Source organism: Peromyscus maniculatus, chromosome 2, assembly GCF_049852395.1.
Source record: "Peromyscus maniculatus bairdii isolate BWxNUB_F1_BW_parent chromosome 2, HU_Pman_BW_mat_3.1, whole genome shotgun sequence".
In the NCBI taxonomy this organism is placed as follows: Eukaryota; Metazoa; Chordata; class Mammalia; order Rodentia; family Cricetidae; genus Peromyscus; species Peromyscus maniculatus.
This window is the reverse complement of record NC_134853.1, coordinates 95,395,951-95,415,628: the sequence shown is the minus strand read 5'-3', so window position 1 is coordinate 95,415,628 and position 19,678 is coordinate 95,395,951. Positions and strand designations below refer to the sequence as shown.

General features: G+C 38.4%; 1 protein-coding gene across 2 annotated transcripts in view; it reads right to left on the bottom strand.

Moving 5' to 3' along the window:
- Frmd3 (FERM domain containing 3) overlaps nucleotides 1–19,678 on the bottom strand; it is a 219,931-nt gene that overhangs the window by 120,881 nt on the left and 79,372 nt on the right. For both annotated transcript variants that reach the window (XM_006981403.4, XM_006981404.4), the window contains exon 3: nucleotides 495–537. In XM_006981403.4, coding sequence (XP_006981465.1) covers nucleotides 495–537 — 43 coding nt within the window. The remainder of the gene's footprint in view (nucleotides 1–494; nucleotides 538–19,678) is intronic.

Below are 19,678 nucleotides of genomic sequence, written 5' to 3'. Positions count from 1 at the left end.
TACCAGAAAAAAAAAGAGATTTTTTTTACTAATTTTTTTTTGAGTTGGGGCAAAAGAAAAAAAAATGTAATACTATCCAGTGAAACTGTCAGTGTAATTTCAGTTACCAAACAGATCCACTTCTCTTATTCCCACTTGAGACTACATACAACACCATAAGTCATACTACCAACCCTTAAAATGCAGAGGCAAGTCTTTGTGGTTAATGAATATTTAACCACAGAATTTCAAAGCTCTTATTCTAACACGAAATACGAGATTAAACAGGGCAGGAAGTAGAGACTCTGCAGACAATTGAACTGAAGACTGAGCGGGGAGCCAAGGTCAGAGAAAAAAAGGGGAGAAGATTCATAGCTCTCAAAGACAGAGGAGCTGTCATTCACCCATACATCTTTCACTCCATCCTTATCTCCAGAGAGAAGCCACTTTATTAGGAAACAAAATTTATTTTTGAATATTTTGTAGCAGAAGTAAAACCATAGCTTGAAACTTACATTTCATTTGCTTGAAGATGGACTTGTTAGGTTCTAGCCAGTGCTATGGAGAAAACAAAAACAAAACAGATTGTTGGTGTGAATGAAAACTCTTGAAAAGAAACTGTCTGCAGAAACTAAATGATGGGAACTGCAGTACTGTGGATAGATTGCAACATTACATGTCCAGAGGCTAATTATCTTACATTGAGCTAGTTTTAGCTCTCCAGAACAGCCATTCCTTGCCTGAATTAAGATTTTTCTGAGTAATAGATAAAAACATTTTAGAATCTATTAACTTAGCAGACAACCAGCTTTTACCAATCCAAAAGCTAAGAATGGCATCAGACAGCATCCTGGGTTTATGGAAAAGCTTCCCTTATCTCACTATACCTCCCCCCTCTGATGTACCCATGAATGGATTTTTTAAGAGTTAATGATGTAAAACCCTCAGGCAAACTGAGAAACTCTGGACAGGAATGCTGTCTTGACTGATAACATCTGTGGAAGTTTCCGCTGAGGAGATCAACAGTCTAATTATCCCCCGGCCCCAAACTGGTATCTGCAACTCTGAGCCTGCAGGGGAACTGACCTACAGATGGAATCTTCCATACCCAAAGTTCCCCAATTAGGATAAACTTAGTTCTACCCAGAGATGTTAGGCTTCACTCCTCAAACCTTGGTCAGGGACATTCTACTTGCTTGGATACTCCTAGCCCCTAAGTATTCTCAGAAAAACCACGAACAGCCCATGGTCAACATCTGCAAGTTCCATACCATCAATTCCCTGAGATAAGCCTGTGTCAAAGGCTACTTGAGGGCTCAATCTCTATTCCAGCAGAGTGGTTTGTTGTCCTTCATTGTTTTAATTAAAGGGCTGTCTGCTTCTGTTGATGGCGGAGCTGTGCTCTCATTTCCTTTCTTTCTTTCTTTCTTTCTTTCTTTCTTTCTTTCTTTCTTTCTTTCTTTCTTTCTTTCTTTCTTTCTTTCTTTCTTTCTTTCTTTTTTTTTTTCCAAAACAGGGTTTCTCTGTGTAGCTTTGTGCCTTTCCTGGAACTCACTCTGTAGCCCAGGCTGGCCTCGAACTCACAGAGATCCGCCTGGCTCTGCCTCCTGAGTGCTGGGGTTAAAGGCGTGCACCACCACTGCTAGGCATGTGCTCTCATTTCTTATCCAGATGTCACAGTCCATTCGAATCTAACACTTTGGAAAACAGTGAAGGATTTCAATGAGGTTCCTCCCCCAGTTGACTGCTTTCTTTCTCTTTCCCTTCACTCTCTTCCTCTCTCCCAGCTCTCCTTTTATTATACACCTTGTGAGTCCTCAGCACTCCAACCTCACTATGGGCTAAAATGCCTCTGCCCAGGTGAGTAGTGCAAATCCCAGAGATGCAACATTTCCCTGTTTGGGGGAGTTTATTGACTCAAGGACTAAACTCAGTTTTTGTCTCCTTTCCTTTCTTTTCACTCTTGGTCTAATTCTGTTGCCCCTCTGACCTCCAGAGTAGAGCCTTTTCTGTCATTCAACCATACCACATCCAACATTCATACAGCAAAGTAAGGTTCAGAGGCATTCTAAGGGTGCTCTGGACAGATACCATCACCTAAGCCTACGTGGTCCTGCAGCCTTGCCTTCCAGGTCACTGGAATTTTGAATTCCAGGGGTTCTTTCAGCTTCCCACCTTCAGTTTTGCTGCCAGATCTCTAGAATTGTGAATGCCCATTCCAGTCCCCACTCACTCATTTACAGCTGTGTTCTGGTTACGGTAACTTATTACCAGAAAGGAGCCTTACACTTATCTTGCCCAAGATCGTTACCATTCTCACACACTTTGGCTTGCCTGAGGACAAAACTCAAGGTGTTTGTATACTTGTTTGTTTATACTGAGGTTTGTACTTACGACAACTTGGAAATACTTTTGACTTTCAGAGTCTCACTGACTCAAACAACTTCACATGACAGAATGACAGAAGACGAGAAGTGTTCCCCACTTCACATATGTTGTCTTTACTCTGGCCCTTTGCTTTGTTCCTCCATTTCTGCACTTTTACCAGCTTAAACTTCTAAACTCAGTTTCCTAAACTCTCTTGGATGCTAAGAGTAGAGCAGCCACTATTGTCAAACTGTCATGTGCTGGTTAAACTGAGAAGCTGGCTCTGGAATGCGGGAGGAATTTGGCCCTCCCACTTCAGACTCAAGTATGTTTTTCTTAGAATGTTGTCCTCCAAATCTCTGGAGTCAGACTGGCCTCCTGACTGTGATAGGGAAAAGGAGAACAAAACAGCCCAAGAAATACAGAAACACAGATCCCAACAGGGACATGCCGCTGCCAGTGAAGAGCCACCATAGGAGGCTCTGCTGAGTGTCAATGCCTGCCATTTCTGCCTGGGGTCTCCAGGCCCTTTATCTTCTAAGATAAGATGTCTCCCGCCCCCAGGACTCCTTTGTTCCATATGTATTTACTTTTGTTTCTGCCCAGCCTAAAATGTGTTTGCTAAAGATACATATGTTCAGTTTCCCTTTCACAATGAGGAGTGTAGAAAACACAATACAAACAAACAAATAATGCTCACAATCTTGGTTTACTAGTATGTGTCTTACATGTGATTATGTATATTGATTGTCTGTCAGCACATGATTATGGTTTATTCTTTCACAGCATGTACTTAGGACAAAACTGACTTAAAAGTAAATGCTCATGTAAACTAAGTTATTAACTTCACTCCATTTCATTTTCTTTTCATAGTAAAACTAAAATTAACAACAACAACAATAATAATGACTTAGCGAATTAACTTATAAATATGATTCTAAATCTTTCTTTGGAACAATTACCATAAGGCTTCTAAACTAAAAAAAAATTATTTATTCTTCTCTTATACATTACATCTAAACCTCAGTTTCCCACACCACCCACCCTCTCTCCTAGATCTACTCCTCCTCCATTTCCCTTCAGAAAAGAGCAGACCTCCTAGGGATATCAACCAAACACATCACAATGAAGTTACAATTAAATTAGGCACAAACCATCATATCAAGGCTGGTTGATGCAATACAGTAGGAGAAAAAAGGGTCCTAAAAGCAGGCAAAAAGAGTCAGAGATACCCCCGACTCCCACTGTTAGGAATCCCAGGATAGACATACATAATCATACAATTTTGGCCAAAACATTATCTCCTTGATCCTTATCCTAATTCTGGTTCTGACAAATGTATTTTTCAAAGATTCAGTATAGAGAGCTTCTGTCCCATCTTCTGAGGTACATAACTATCATCTTCACACTTTTAGTTATGCTGGCATAAAATAATGTTAAATGTTAATACTCTTTCACAAAAGAGCCTAATAGTCCATCTCAGCCAATTTTATATAGACAAAAGGCTAAAATGAAAATGGGGGGGCGGAGATCTATTTATGTGACTATGAAGTGTCCTACCTCATACATACAAAGTAAAGACTTTTCAATGTGACTGATTCGGGAGACACCAACACTGCCATCATTACCTCTTTACCAACTTCCTGTAAGTAAGCCCATAAATTCCCTAGGGTTAACTTTGATGAAATTAAACTTTGGTTTGTCATTTGAACCTTATAAAGTGGGAATAGACATTATTTTGTCTCTCTCTCCCTCAGGGAGAAAATTCTCATAACAGATAGTAACTCATTTTTTAAATGCTATTGTCTTATGGCATTGAGAAACAAATATAAATGTTATATAACATATATGTATCAAAGTTTCTAAGCTCTAAGATCAGCAGCTACAAAAAACCTGGCTAAAATGTATATTGAATCAATCAAAGTTAATTTAGACATATTCAGCTATCAGAACATTAATTAAACAGTAGTTAGAAGTCCAGATTGGTATAAGTGACTTTCTGCATGTTTAATATCCATACTTGGAGGATACTCTATTGTGGTCAGAGGAAATAAAAGGGAGAATATTTTCACCTCTAAGATCAATAAGGTCCCAGGGGACTGTGGACCATTTTTAGAAATTTTCTCACCCATTCTCTTATTCAGGGAGAATTGACTCAATGAAGTCTAACCAGCATTCACTCTACAAAGAGGAGGATCAACACAGAGGAAAAGATTTCCTCAGTGCTTCCAGGGGAGGTCATAGGCAGGCTAAGCCAAACCTCTGACATATCCTCACATAGATGGACAACTAGTAAGAAAGGCTCGAGGAATCAGAGATTCCTCATAAGCCCAAGTGACCCCTAAGGACTGAATCTTCAATTGATCCTAAGAGTACAAAAACAAAAAGAATAAACTAAGAAAACCAGGAAATATAAACAAACAAACAAACAAATAAATGAAATAAAACCAGGAAAATATAACCAAGATTAAAATGATCGATATGCTTTTTTAACAATTCAAGGGACTACAGTCCTCAGATGTTATACTAAATCATATGAAATGTGTTTTGGACAACCAATTGTCACTAAATAGTCCTCCTCCTGATTTTACACACACACACACACACACACACACACACACACACATTCAAGCCCTCTTTTCTTGACTATAATCTGAGGTGGAATTATAATATCCTAACAGTCTTTTATCTTTTGTATGTTATAGATGCTACCTCTCTCACACTATAAACTCCAAGAATACATGTCATCACAATGTGGTCTTATGTTCTGGATATTTGCCATCTGTCAAGTTCTATTATTGCCTCTCTCTGATACACACTAACTGTTGCCCTTTCTACACGACCCCTTTTGTCAGCTCAAAGCAATTAACAGAGATCTGTGCCCCCAAACCTCTAAAAGCGTATCAATGAACTCCAAAAAAGGGAACTAAGGGACTACCTAACCCACCCACTCATCTTGCCACTCTGGGTGTTGTTTAATACCCAGAGCTCAGAACAGAAACAGCTGCCCTGAAGCCTTCTCTGTGTCAGTTAACCTCTCTGTTGCACCAACTCTCAGAAAATTTTCAACAAATTTAAGATCAGTTAACATCTTTCAGAATCAACTCAAATCTATGGCTGCTGCAGTACTCCAAAAATTAAAGAGAACAAGATCTGACTAGAAAAAAAAATCCTTCAGGAAGGATACTTGGTTCACCCAGGGACCCAATAGCTATGATATTGATAATTTTATTATTTGATCCCACCTTCTCAGTTGCTTTACCAAGTTCCTTCAACAGAAATTACAAGTTTTCATCACCCAGACAGTCAAAGGGTTCTTCAGGCCAGAAGGATATCAGCCACTAGCTAATACAGTGACCGCCTCTATGGATCACTTCAACCCCTCCACTCCTGAACCCTTGATCATTGCCCCAACTCAGCAGGAAGCACCCCTCCCCTGTAGATGTAACCAACCGTCTTATTAAATAAGAAACACAGAAACAGGGGCCGGGCGGTGGTGGCGCACGCCTTTAATCCCAGCACTCGGGAGGCAGAGGCAGGCGGATCTCTGTGAGTTCGAGGCCAGCCTGGGCTACCAAGTGAGATCCAGGAAAGGCGCAAAGCTACACAGAGAAACACAGAAACAATGTAAAAGAGAAAGCCGAGAAGTCAGAGCTCAGAGCTAAAATCTCACCCTTCCTCCTGCTGTCCCAGCTTCGCGAAAAGAGACCTACTTCCTGTCGGTTCGTTTTTTTATAGTATGTTGTTCTGCCTTCTCATTGGTTGTAAACCCAAACACATGACTGCCTCGTCACTGTCTGAATGTACAGCCCCCTAGGTCTTAAAGGCATATGTCTCCAATGCTGACTGTATCCCTGAACACACAGAGATCTTATGGGATTAAAGGCGTGTGCCACCACCGCCACACTCTTGCTATGGCTCTAATAGCTCTGACCCTGAACACACAGATATCTATGGGATTAAAGGCGTGTGCCACCACCGCCACACTCTTGCTATGGCTCTAATAGCTCTGACTCCCAGACAACTTTATTTATTAACATACAATCAAAATAATAATTCAGTACAATTAGATTACCACCACATTTCCCCTTTTCTATTTTAATAAAAAGAAAAAAAAGCAAAAGGTTATAACTAACAAAAGAAAAACTATATACAAAAGTACAATAACTATATACAATATATACAAGTAATAAATACCTAAACAGGTATTTGACAAATCAGAGAAAACAATTACATTATCTATCCTATTTTGGTAAATCCAAGATGTATCTAATGCACTTTCTATCCTAATTAATTTTCAACTATAACTAACTAATCTTCAACCATAACTAACTAATCTTCAACTCCCTCAGAGACCCAAGAAGGAAATAATATTAGCTAACAAAAATAAAAACAGGAAGTGCATGCAAGCAACTTCCAAAAAATTTTGTGAGTTGACAGAAACAGCCTGCTGCCTGGGCAGTCACCTGAGGTTTCTCCGCAGTGTTGGGGCATCATCTTCAGCCTATAGGCTTAGTGTATCTGACAGACTCATTTGTGAAGTAGGATGTACACAAGGTCAACAGTTCAACCTCACATTGGGTGAGAGCAGTCCACGTACCAGAAACACCTGAATTCCACTAGTGTCCTGTCATGATTCAGGATTTTAAATTCTGGAAATTGTTGACAGTTTTTTAATTCAGCTGTCCATTCTTCTTGGCTGTGTATATATGGCTTCATCTCAGCATCCCCTTCTTCTCCACATCCCTCTATTAAATGCCAGTCTACTTTTGAGAGGCATGAGCTTTCAGCTGCTGTTCCATTGTACAACAGAATCCATCGGCCCTCTGCCTGTTAAGCTGCCTTCGAAGAAAAGGGCACCGTACCTTTTCCGGATGCGAAGGCCACTTCAGGGATGGGGCCATATTGTCCTGGCCTCAGAAGATGCCTTTTGATAAAGCCATAACCACACTTGTTTTGGCAAGAATCAGTAGTCCCTTGTTTCGTGATCTGTCTGTCCATTTTGTCCTGTTGATTCGAGGATACTTTGTTGTCTAGTGGCTAACTTTTGCCAGAATGAAAGTTGACTCCATATGCAGTTTCTTCAATGCCCATATTTTCTCTAAAGTAGATTGGTACTGCCAGGAGCCGACATGTCTCAAAAAAGAAAAATTTTCTAAGTTATTAAAACATTGTAAATGCCATATTCTGTAGATCTCTGAAGGGTTTGAAGATGACCTGTCTAAAACATCTCTGCTCAATTTTTAAAACATATCTAATATGACTACAAGTTCTATGATAATGTCTAACTACTAGCTTTCATTTCTTTATTTCCTAATAGTTGATAATAATAACATTCAAGGATCAGAAATTTGCATTACATTGTTAAATGGATGGAATAAATACAATTAGAAATATACATATAGCATTTTCTAACAATATCAGTTTCAAATTTGTGTACAATATAAAACAATTCAATCCAATGTAAAGTATTTAAAACTAGTAATTGTCTTTTTCTTTTCTTTCTTTCTCTCTCTCTCTCTCTTTTTTTTTTAGTTAATGGTACGACAATTTCTGCTGGGTCTATGCCTGCTAATTGACGAAGTCTCAATTTTCCTTTGTAAATCAAGTCAGAGATTTTTTCCACATAAGTTTTTAATTTTTTATTTGGTTTATTTGATAAAAATATCCATTCCAATATAATATCTTCCCTCTGCATTAATATTCCAGTAGGAGAACGCCTAGAAGGTAAGATAACCAAAATGCAATCCAGCTTTGGATCAATACGATTCACGTGTCCTTCATGCACTTTCTTTTCTACCAAGGCTAATTCTTTCTCAGCTTCAGGTGATAATTCTCTTGGACTATTTAAGTCCTTGTCACCTTCTAAGGTTTTGAACAAATTAGTCAGTTCATCATTTTTTACCCCAACAATAGTTCGTAGATGAGAAATATCTCCAAATAATCTTTGAAAGTCATTAAGAGTCTGTAGTCTATCTCTCCGAATTTGCACCTTTTGGGGTCTAATTTTTTGTAGCTCTATTTTATATCCTAAATAATTAATAGAATCTCCTCTTTGTATCTTTTCAGGAGCTATTTGTAATCCCCAGCAAGGCAAAATTTTCTTTACTTCTTCAAACATTATTTCTAAAGTATCTGCATTTGAGTCAGCTAGTAAAATATCGTCCATATAATGATAAATTATAGATTTAGGAAATTTTTTACGTATCACTTCCAATGGCTGTTGTACAAAATATTGGCACAGAGTTGGGCTATTCAACATTCCCTGTGGGAGGACCCTCCATTGAAATCTTTTAACCGGTTGAGAATTATTATAAGTAGGCACTGTAAAAGCAAATCTTTCTTTGTCTTTTTCTTGTAAGGGTATTGAAAAGAAACAGTCTTTTAAATCAATAACTATCAGAGGCCATCCTTTTGGTAACAGAGTAGGCAAAGGCATCCCAGATTGTAGAGAACCCATTGGCTGAATTACTTTGTTAATTGCCCTAAGGTCTGTTACCATTCTCCATTTACCAGATTTCTTTTTAATAACAAATACAGGAGAATTCCAAGGGCTGGTTGATTCTTCAATATGCTGAGCATTTAACTGTTCTTCTACCAGCTCTTCTAAAGCCTGGAGTTTCTCTGTTGTTAAAGGCCATTGCTGGACCCATACAGGCTTGTCTGTTAACCATTTTAAAGGTAGAGCTGTTGGTGTCTTTGGAAGATCATCAGTTATTGTGCCCTGTTCTTGTATAATATGGATGGCTGGTGACCACTCATTAGAACAATATCTTCTAATATTTCTCTCAGTAACATGTGCTAGTTTATGATTTGTTTCTGAGATTGGAGGGATGTTAATCTGAGTATTCCATTGTTGCAACAAGTCTCGACCCCACAGGTTCATAGTTATGTTAGCCACATATGGTTTTAATTTTCCTCTCTGTCCTTCTGGACCTATACATTCGAGCCATCTTGCACTCTGTTTCACCTGAGATAATGTCCCAATTCCTAACAGTTGAACGTTTACCTCCTGAAGAGGCCAAGTTGGATGCCAAAATTCTGGTGCAATTATGGTAACGTCCGCACTTGTGTCTACCAGACCAGACAACAAAACACCATTTATTTTTATTGTTAATTTTGGTCTTTGTTCATTAATAGAAGTTTGCCAAAAAATTTTCTTTATGTTTTCTCCTGAATTTTCTATTCTCTCTGTTTCATCATCCTGACCAGCATGATTTATTCCAATAGGCATTTGGTTATTTAATCGCTCTCCAGAGCAGGCATTTCCTCTATGGCTGCAGGAAAGGTTTGAACTGGATTTGCACTGGGGGCCTGCCTGAGGCCCCTCTGGGAGTTTCCCGAAGACTGAGGCAAAGGATTACCCTGTCTGTCCTTTGTTGATCTACATTCATTGGTCCAGTGTTTTCCCTTACCACACCTTCTGCATACTCCAGAAGGAAGGGGCATTCTGTTGCCATTGTTCCTTGAAGAAACATTGTTTCTGGGAATGACCTGTCTACAGTCCCTTTTCAAATGTCCTTGCTTTCCACATCCAAAACATCTAACACTCCTCAAACCTTTTGAAATTACTTCTCCTACCCATGTATCATCATGCTCATCAGCTTCAACATTAATTGTTTCTCTAATCCAATCTTCCATAGGTGCAGATCTTGCCCTTAATGGCCTGATTATTCTTTTGCATGCTGCATTCGCATTCTCAAAGGCCAAAGATTCAATTATTGCCTTACTAGCTTCTGAATCCGAGACCATTCTCTTTACTGCTGAAGCCAGTCTTTGTAAAAAATCTGTAAAAGACTCTTTTGGGCCTTGCATCACCTTTGTAAATGACTCAGATTTTTTTCCTGGTTCCTCAACTCTGTCCCATGCATTCAAGGCTGCCGTTCGACATAAAATTAGGGTTTGGACATCATATAAACATTGTGTTTGTGCTGAAGCATATTGGCCTTCGCCCATAAGCTGATCCTGGCAAACTTGTATTCCTTTATCCCTCCATTGTTTTTCTATGTTTTTAGCCTCCTCCTTAAACCAAGTCAGAAATTGAAGTCTCTGGCTGGGTTCCAGAACACCTTGTGCAAGGTCCCGCCAGTCCTGTGGTACTATCCTATTATATGTTGACCAAGTGTTTAACATTTGCTTTACATATGGGGAATGCATGCCATAAGATACTATTGCCTCCTTAAACCTTTTTAAATCCAACATTTCAATTGGAGCCCAAGTATTTTGTGTAGCCATTTGATCAGGCATCTGCTGTACGGTTACAGGATAAATTAAGGGTGACTGTGTGAAAACAGGCTTTCTTTCTGCAACCTTATGATCCCGACTTGAAACAACTTCACTGTTAATTTCTTCTGTCTGAATTTTTACAGGTTTAACAAGTTCTTCTAAAGCTGTTATCCTGGCACTTAAATTGACTATCTTTTTAAATATTAAAATGTGGATTATTATAGTGATAAGGTGCATAATTCCACCAATACTAATATTATATAGTTGTTCCATTGCCAGACTGCCTAAAATTTCGAACAAAAACCAATTTTCTTCCAATGTACACATAAAACCCATTTGTTTTTTAATGTGGAAAAAAATTCTCTTTTAGATAGTTTCCTTTAAAATATCTGATATATTATGACTTACCAAATCTGCGTAGAACAGTAGAAATCTGAGGGGATTTTCAAAGCAGCCACCTAGTGTCCCAGGTGTAAATCCAGAGAGAGAGAGAGAGAGAGAGAGAGAGAGAGAGAGAGAGAGAGAGAGAGAGAAAAGAGAGAACGCACAAGAAAGCGTAGCCGGCTAAAGCTTAAATGCAGCCACGTGTTCCCTCTTGTGCCGAGTCAAGGCTTGGGTCTGGCTTCCTTAAGCTCCGACCACGTGCGTTGGCTTTACAGGCAGGGCCCTGTTCGGCAGGGCAGGTCTGAGTTGTTTGTAGCACCGGCTTTAGGCAAGCTGCTCACAGACCTAGGCCCAGGCTAGAAGTTGCTACCCGGACTAGGAAGCCGGCAGCTCAGACTAGGAAGCCGGCACCTCGGACTAGGACACCGGCAGCTCGGACTAAGACGCCGGCCGCTTCCTGCCACTTCCTCCACCGCCTGCCACCGCCTGCCGCCCTTGCGGGAAAGCGGACCTGCCGTCAAGCCAAGCAGTTTTTAATGGATTCTTGTCACGTTGGGCGCCAGATGTAGATGTAACCAACCGTCTTATTAAATAAGAAACACAGAAACAATGTAAAAGAGAAAGCCGAGAAGTCAGAGCTCAGAGCTAAAATCTCACCCTTCCTCCTGCTGTCCCAGCTTCGCGAAAAGAGACCTACTTCCTGTCGGTTCGTTTTTTTATAGTATGTTGTTCTGCCTTCTCATTGGTTGTAAACCCAAACACATGACTGCCTCTTCACTGTCTGAATGTACAGCCCCCTAGGTCTTAAAGGCATATGTCTCCAATGCTGACTGTATCCCTGAACACACAGAGATCTTATGGGATTAAAGGCGTGTGCCACCACTGCCACACTCTTTCTATGGCTCTAATAGCTCTGACTCCCAGACAACTTTATTTATTAACATACAATCAAAATAATAATTCAGTACAATTAGATTACCACCACACTCCCCTAAACAAACAAACAAACAAACAAACAAACAAACAAAAAACCTATCCACAAATAAAGACAAGCCTGTAGAATCCCCTGCCTTGAACCATCTTCAGTCCAATTTTATATTCCCTCAGGTTTGGGATATGTTGGAATAATCATAGTTTGACCGATAAATATTCAGCTCTGCTTCCCCAATACTAATCAGTGACCTTCTTCTTGCTCAGAGCCTTCCAGAACTCTGCATCCCTATATGCTCTTAGGAAAACTGCAGAGAGCTCAGACTCAAACCTTGAAACTTCCATACCCTCAACTCCCTGACTTACACCTGCCCAAATCACCCTGAGGGCTCACCCTCCATTCCCAGGTTGTTGCCCTTCAGTTGTTCTAATGTAAGGATGGTCTGCTTTTGTCTAGGTTGGAGTTGTGCTCTTCCTTCCTTCCCAGACATCACAGTCCATTTCCCAATCTACTGCCCCTTTCCACCCTATGAAACTCCAATCTCCACTTTGCCACATGCACACAGACACCGTTCCTGCAGAAGTACTATTATCTTTCAGTTGTTGTGACTCAAAAACAATTCTGTTTCTGGAAATGCCTGTCTTCTTCCTTCTATTTTCATGTCACTTCTGTCAATTACAATATAACAGTTTTAAACTTACTTTAATTTGTGATCTTCTTTGTTCTATAAAACTATAAAAAACTTCATGAAACTGATTCCACCTTGGAACATGGAATTTGGGGTAACTTAAATGTGTGTTCCCCAGCCATAGTCACTCAAAATGGCTCCAGAATAAACTATCTCTTTAAGATAAGAGCTGTAGTTTTTGCATTAGCAGTATACATTGTAAAGGAAAGTCCCAGAAAAAAAAAAGCTATACCTTAAAACTTAAACCTTCAGGGAGGCTGATTAGGGGACTAGAACTTTAATGATTGTGGAGAGTTTGGAATGTTACAGGTCCAGAGCCTAATTAAAATTTACTGAGGGCCATCTTTAGCCCTCTAAAAGGCCATTCCATTCCCATTTCTTTGTTGGATCTAACATCCTGTGACTAATAGGTAAACAAAAATGCCTTATCAATGCTTTAGGTTACCAAAACCCTATATCCCATCAGTCAAAAGACTAAGAATGCTGTCAGGCAGCATCTAAGGGTTGTAGCAGAGTTCTCCCTGTTTTGCTGCTAGGCAACCTCTCTGATGTTTCCATCAAAGTATTGAAAAGGGTTTTGATTTATGACTTACTTTGTTCTGTTATTATAAATACTTAATGAATTTGCTTTCTTGTTGGAACACAGCATTTGTGTAAGCTAAATCTGTGTTCTTGGGTCATGGTCATTCACATTTGGCTCCAAAATAAACTATCTCTTATCCCCTTTGTGATGAGAATTGTGTTTCTGTGTCAACAACATCATGAATTCAGGGAAGTCTATTTCATGTGCACCTGCCTGCTCCATACTAGAAAGGAAAAGATCAGAGTTTTTACACTTCACTGTATCTCCTTGTTTGACAGTGCATCTTGTATTCTCCATCTTGTATTCTTGCTGATGCCATTTCACATTTAACTGGAATTTGATCTCCTTGATGAAGAATCCCATGGAAAACTACCTAACTCTATTCTAGGAACCTGAGGTCAAGATGCCCCTGCTAACTTAGCTGTGTTAAACTGTCTGCTTTTGCAAGCCTCCCCCTTCAGCTAACTGCTTTTCTTAGCTTCTGTTAAACTGCTTGCTCGTTCAAAATCTCCCCTGCTGCTGCTAAGCACCAGGATGTGGATTTTGCCTTTAAAAGCCCCTTGCTCTAAATGCCTGGGACTACATCCAGGTCCCAAATACCTGAATGTAGTCGCAGCTGGCTGGAATAAAGACTTTAACTACCTGTACACTCTGTCTGAGGGGTCATTTCTGGGGGGCTCTCCATAATATTGTCTGTCTTCCTATTAAACTCAAGGCTCTGCATTATACTTATTGTTTAACGTAAATTCATGCTCATACAATTAAACAAAAATAATCATTCATTTACTGCTTACTGAATACCAGGCACCCTTGAAAAGTTTCTTCTTTTACAGGGTAGCTTATTTATTTCACACAGCTATTCATTTGCCGATCAGAAGTCTTGTGGCTCTTAATCTGAAAAGATTTGCCCAGGGCTACCTAGCTAAACTGTAATAGAATTCCAGAGAGAGGGTCTTTAGCATCTGAGCTATGCAGCTTCCCATTGATTAGTTTGCATGACAATGCAATATTTTCTTTGATGAATATTTTTTTATTTTCTCAGGAACTGAAAAACTGAATGGCCAAATCAGTAGTTTCCAATCATATATGTCTGATCTGTATAGTCTTCACAAGCAGTAAGGAGACTCTTTTAATGGCTTCAATATTATGGAAAAATTCATCAGGAAATCATGCATAGGTAAGCTTCTTCTAAAGAGCATCTTTCTTTCTTTCTTTCTTTCTTTCTTTCTTTCTTTCTTTCTTTCTTTCTTTCTTTCTTTCTTTTTTGGCAAAATTATACCAAGTTGTTTTTGAAAACCTTACCATATTATAAGAAAAAGAAATCAGGCCTGGTGGTGGTGGCACATGCCTTTAATCCTAGCACTTGGGAGGCAGAACCAGGCGGATCTTTGTGAGTTTGAGGCCAGCCTGGTCTATAGAGCGAGATCCAGGAAAGTCGCAAAGCTACACAGAGAAACCCTGTCTTGAAAAACCAAAAAAAAAAAAAAAAAAAAAAAGAAAAGAAAAGAAAAGAAAAGAAAGATAATTCATCTTATCACTTAGTATCTAAAGAACTTTGTGCAAAAATATTCTGTGCATCTCAGATTCCACAAATATAAAGTGAAACCTGACCTAGTATCAACATTAGGGATAATGTTACTATGCAGACAATAAATATGGGTCTCACAGCGGCACTGTAAAAACTACAAAGGTTTGTTGCTGTTGCCATGGTTTTAATTTAGTATGCATAATTTAGTTGATGGGCCCCATCTTTCAGTGGGTTTCAAGGAGGTGAATAATAAACAGACCTCATTGTGATTAAATGACTTTGGGAGAAATAAACAGGTTCATTTAAAATTACACTCAGGGAAAAAAAAGTATGAGCAATCAGAGACCTGCACACATTATTGTTTCATGAAGATAATCACTAGTCATTTCGCTAGCCTGAAATGTAAATAATATTTTGAAATTTTCCTTGCTTAGCATCCTTTGAAGTCCTTACCCTTCCTTTGCTGAATTTGAACCCATTTTCTCTAAAGTCACGCTGATTCAGGAAATCAACGAATCTGTTGCATCTCATGCACTGTGAAGATGGTACTAGTACTGGATGAAGGCTCAAAGAGAATGAATGTCATTTGGGATTGGCTATGTCTGCCAAGGAGAGGGATAGGAAATATTTAAGGAATGCCTTCAAGGTACTTACCATCTGTGCCCTAAATAAATTATTTATTCTAAATGAGCTGCTTTCTTCATTACTCTAAGAAATACACCTCACAGTTTCTTACCAGTTCCCATTTTCTTTCCTTTTAGGCTCTGTGTATCTCATTTACTTATACAATGTGACCGATAGTTACTTTTTTAGGGCAACTATTCTTTCCCAAGGGGATAATCACAAGGTAGAGAGACCTAGGAAAAATAACCTAGAAATAAACATGTTTTAAAGGATTATAGAAAACCATGTTTTCAAAGAGGGTTAAGTTTAATCTGTTAATAATAGTTACAGCAATTTTTTATTCTGTAATTCATGTAAATGAAGAAATACATGGCAAGGATTTCCAATGCAATTTTATATGAAATAGTATAAGGTTACAAATAACACCAATGGCCATCATTAGGAAAATAGGTAAATAAACTGTAGTTTGCTAATATTCTGGATGATTAAAAATGAGTGTTCTATATGAGATAAAGTTTTATGTGTAACATATACAAAAGTTTTAGATACAATGCAGGACGAAAAAGTAAACTGTAATTTATAACTGTAGTAGCAGTTAGCAACCCAAGGGAATATAGCCATAGCAAGCTCCTGCCAATACCATAGCTACCATTCCAGAGACTTCATAGTTTTAGCATTAGTTTGTGCTTGACTGCTTTTGATGTCATTTTCTTTTGGAAATTTAGTTTGCATGTTGTGACAAAAGGCAGATAATATCCAAATTAGTCAAGGAACACAAGGAACTTGATGATGTTTGGTAACACCCTAAGAGTATCAAAGAAGTGCAAACCTGCCATTTTGGAGTAATTGTACTTATTTTAGAATTAAATGAAAATAGTATTTTTCTTAAAACTTATGCGCAAAATGTTCCAAGGTACAACCATGTTGTTAGTACACAAATGGTTATTATGGTCTTTAGATTTGACTCTTACTTATATTGAATTGTTCTTCAGCCGATAGGCAGCAAAAAAATAATGGCTAAGATAGTAAGTGAACCATGCATTGAGAAAACTATAGAAAAATTTAAATACTCTTATCATAATTTGTTTTGAAAATAAAAAGTACAAAACACTATAAAATGTTTGAAAAACAAATATAGGCATCTAAAACTATTCTTTAAAGTTTAGAAGCAATACAGTAAACATAGTTTGGGTGAGTGGTACCAATTTATGGGTGTTGGCTAAAGGAATTTAGAACTTCAGCCTTTCATATGGCATTTTATCTCAGACATTTCAACCTTAATGTTTTTCCATGTATTAGTACATTCCATGAATAATTAAAAATAAATCAAAAAAACCCCCCACAAAACTAAGGTCTACCTAGAGAATGAAAGTGAATTTCATGTAATTTTTACTCTGCGTGAAGAATTTTCCATATGACAGGAAGACATGAAGCTCAGCTCTGCACTCAGGGTCACAGTCTTTCTCCTTGGCTGGTACACTGGTAGCTTTCAGTAAATTCATTTGTTATTGATCTCTTTCCCCTTCCTGTCTCACTTTTCATTCTCCTCTACATAAGGACATTATTTATGCATTTGCCAGGCAGCTTTTAGCCCTTGGCCTCTCCACTTTCTTCTTTTGTTTCCTTCCTTTGCTCGTTCTTTCCATTAGAGTTAAGAGGTGGCCAATACAGTCAAGCTGAAGCATGTCAGCAACTTCTATTTTTACTAGAATTCTAGTGGTATAAAACTATAACACCATTACGTGATGTACTTGGAAGTTAGATATAAGGCTTAGATACTTTCCCTATTTTATTTAAGTTCACTTGCTACCTGGAAATTATGGTATTTTAGTTTTAAAAAGAAATAATGCTATTTTGTAACTAAAACCTGGTATGCCTTAAGGCAGAAAGAAAAATCTGCTAACCTAACATGTGATTTTGTGGCTTGTGTACTATTGCTGAACACTTCATTTTTTCAATTTTCTCGAAGAATAAAAAGTCTCAAAATGTATGGAAGCTAATTTCCCAACGCTGGTTCTATAAGATAAACTAAAGGAACAAAGCAAAACAGGGGGATATTGATTAGTATTACTTGAAAGTAGCAGGAGGGCATCAGAAGCAGAAGCTAGTCTTTTGTCTTATTGACACTAGGTAGAGACACTAGGAAGAGGAACCTCAAGCAATAAAATGCTTTCATTAGATTGACCTGTAGGCACATCTGTTTGGCATTTCTTCATTAATGATTGATGTAGGAAGGCTCAGCCATTTCTGGTAAGGTAGTCCTGGCAGGAATACGCCAGGTAGCAGAACATGAACTTAGACAGTAAAGCAGAAAGCAGTGCTCCTCCATGGCTTCTGCTTCAGTTTCTGCTTCCAGGTTCAGTTTCTGCTTCCAGCCTTGAGTTCCTGCTGCAAATTCCATTCATACTGGACTACAACTATAAATTAAAATAAATTTTTTTCACACCAAGTGGCTTTTGGTCATAGTTCTTATCACAGTGATAGAAATCTAACTAAGACAATAGTCTTTGTCTTTTTGGGAATGTTGCTTCTTAAGCTATTGGAATCTACTATAGAATAGCTTCCATAATTATCTTAACTTCCACAAACCAGGGTTGTTTTTAAACAATGCATGATCTCTGATTCCTCAGCTCCCTTGTGAGGTGGAAGAAAGGTCTTTGCCCAATATTAAGATGTTGCTTTGTTTACTTCCTTTCTATATCCCAATCCTCTGTCTCCCACAACTCTTTTCCTGGAAACACTGCCTAAAATCACTAAGGGAAAAATTTTAGCTCAAGGCCTGATTTAGAGAACCATACCTAATACAACCTCTCTACCTCTCCTTTTATGCGACTAGTATCCTACTCTTGGAGATTTATTCCTTTTACCTTAAGTTGAAACCCTGGCCCCCACAAAGCCCCAATATAAAAGGGCTTTTAGTATTGACAAAATCTAGCCTGATTATATCATAAGTCCCTTCTTAGAACACATTCATTTTGACTGAGAGCAGTGTAAAGCAAAAAGAGGAAGAATACAAGGAAGCCAAAGGAAGGCAATACAGAGAGAGTCCCAAACTTCTACACTGTCATCTTCTTATCTGCAATGACAGTAGAAAAGAATGCAGGGTTGGGGTGGGAGATTGGGTGCAGATTCCTTTTGCTCCTGATGTCCACACTCTGTGAACCTGTAGGGTAAGTACATCATCAAGTCTTTCTTATATGTCTTTCTTTATAACGTTCTAGCACCAATTGTACATAACTAGATCATTTCTTCACTTATTTCACATTCTAATGTGGGCTAATGGGTGGGAAGATGAGATGTGAAGGGGCAACTAATTTATGAGTGGTCTGATTTTTAATTTGGTAGTTGCAAAATTCTTAAAAAGGCTAAAATAAATAATATAACACTTATTTACCCTCAAATGTTTGGTTTCTGTTGACATGGATTTAGCTTATGATTAGAGAATTAAGTTACATTCCTTAAATTATAAAATCTTAGTGCCATAAATTATAAAAATGCATAAACCAAAGAAATACATTCAATAATCCATGATTATTTAAAAAACAATGAATACATCTTTCAAAGTAGACACATTTTCACCTAATAGTAACAAGATTTAAATATCTAAATAGTTCCCACCATGGCCCTGAAAAATGTCCAGTTCTCATGTTCAACAGTGCAAAGCCTAAAGTAACCAAGTCTTGGTGTTATAGGCATAAATTAGACCATTTATGGAACCCGTGGTTTCTGCTGGAAAGAAAAAAAAATGATATCTGAATGCATATGGCCTTATCAGAGTTCTGGATGGAAAAGTAATAGAGAGCTTTCTATCATTTACCTACCAGTAAAAGGTACTCTGTCATTTCAGTAAAGCATACGGCACAGGAACAAATAGCAAGTTACACAGCAAGGATACTGACAATTTACTGTCCACTTGCTTGGCAGTCCTCCACAGAAGAAAAACTTAACTGCCTTTGATGGAGTAGATTTTACTTTTGTAGCCATAAATTGATTTTGTATTCTAGAATCTTGGATGGCTTAAAAAGGAGCGACAGTTGTACAAAACGAAGAGGTGCTGGGTAAGCTAAAAAAGCATAAACCTCCATTCAAATATTCATCAACTCCATATTCTATCTCTATGCTGCTCCCTACAATGCTTTCAAGATTCTGTACATCCCTGCATCCTTACAATGCGCCCTAGTAGGTGAGATGAAGTAGGTATTTTAGGCTTTGTGGCCAATATGGTCTCTGTTACACTAGGAACTCTTTTTCAAGTATAAAATCAGCCACAAGTAATACACTAATATGTAGTCATAAGGGTATTGAATTAAAATTTAACTCATGAAAACATACTTTCATGCCAGCTCATATTCTATAGTCAATAACTCT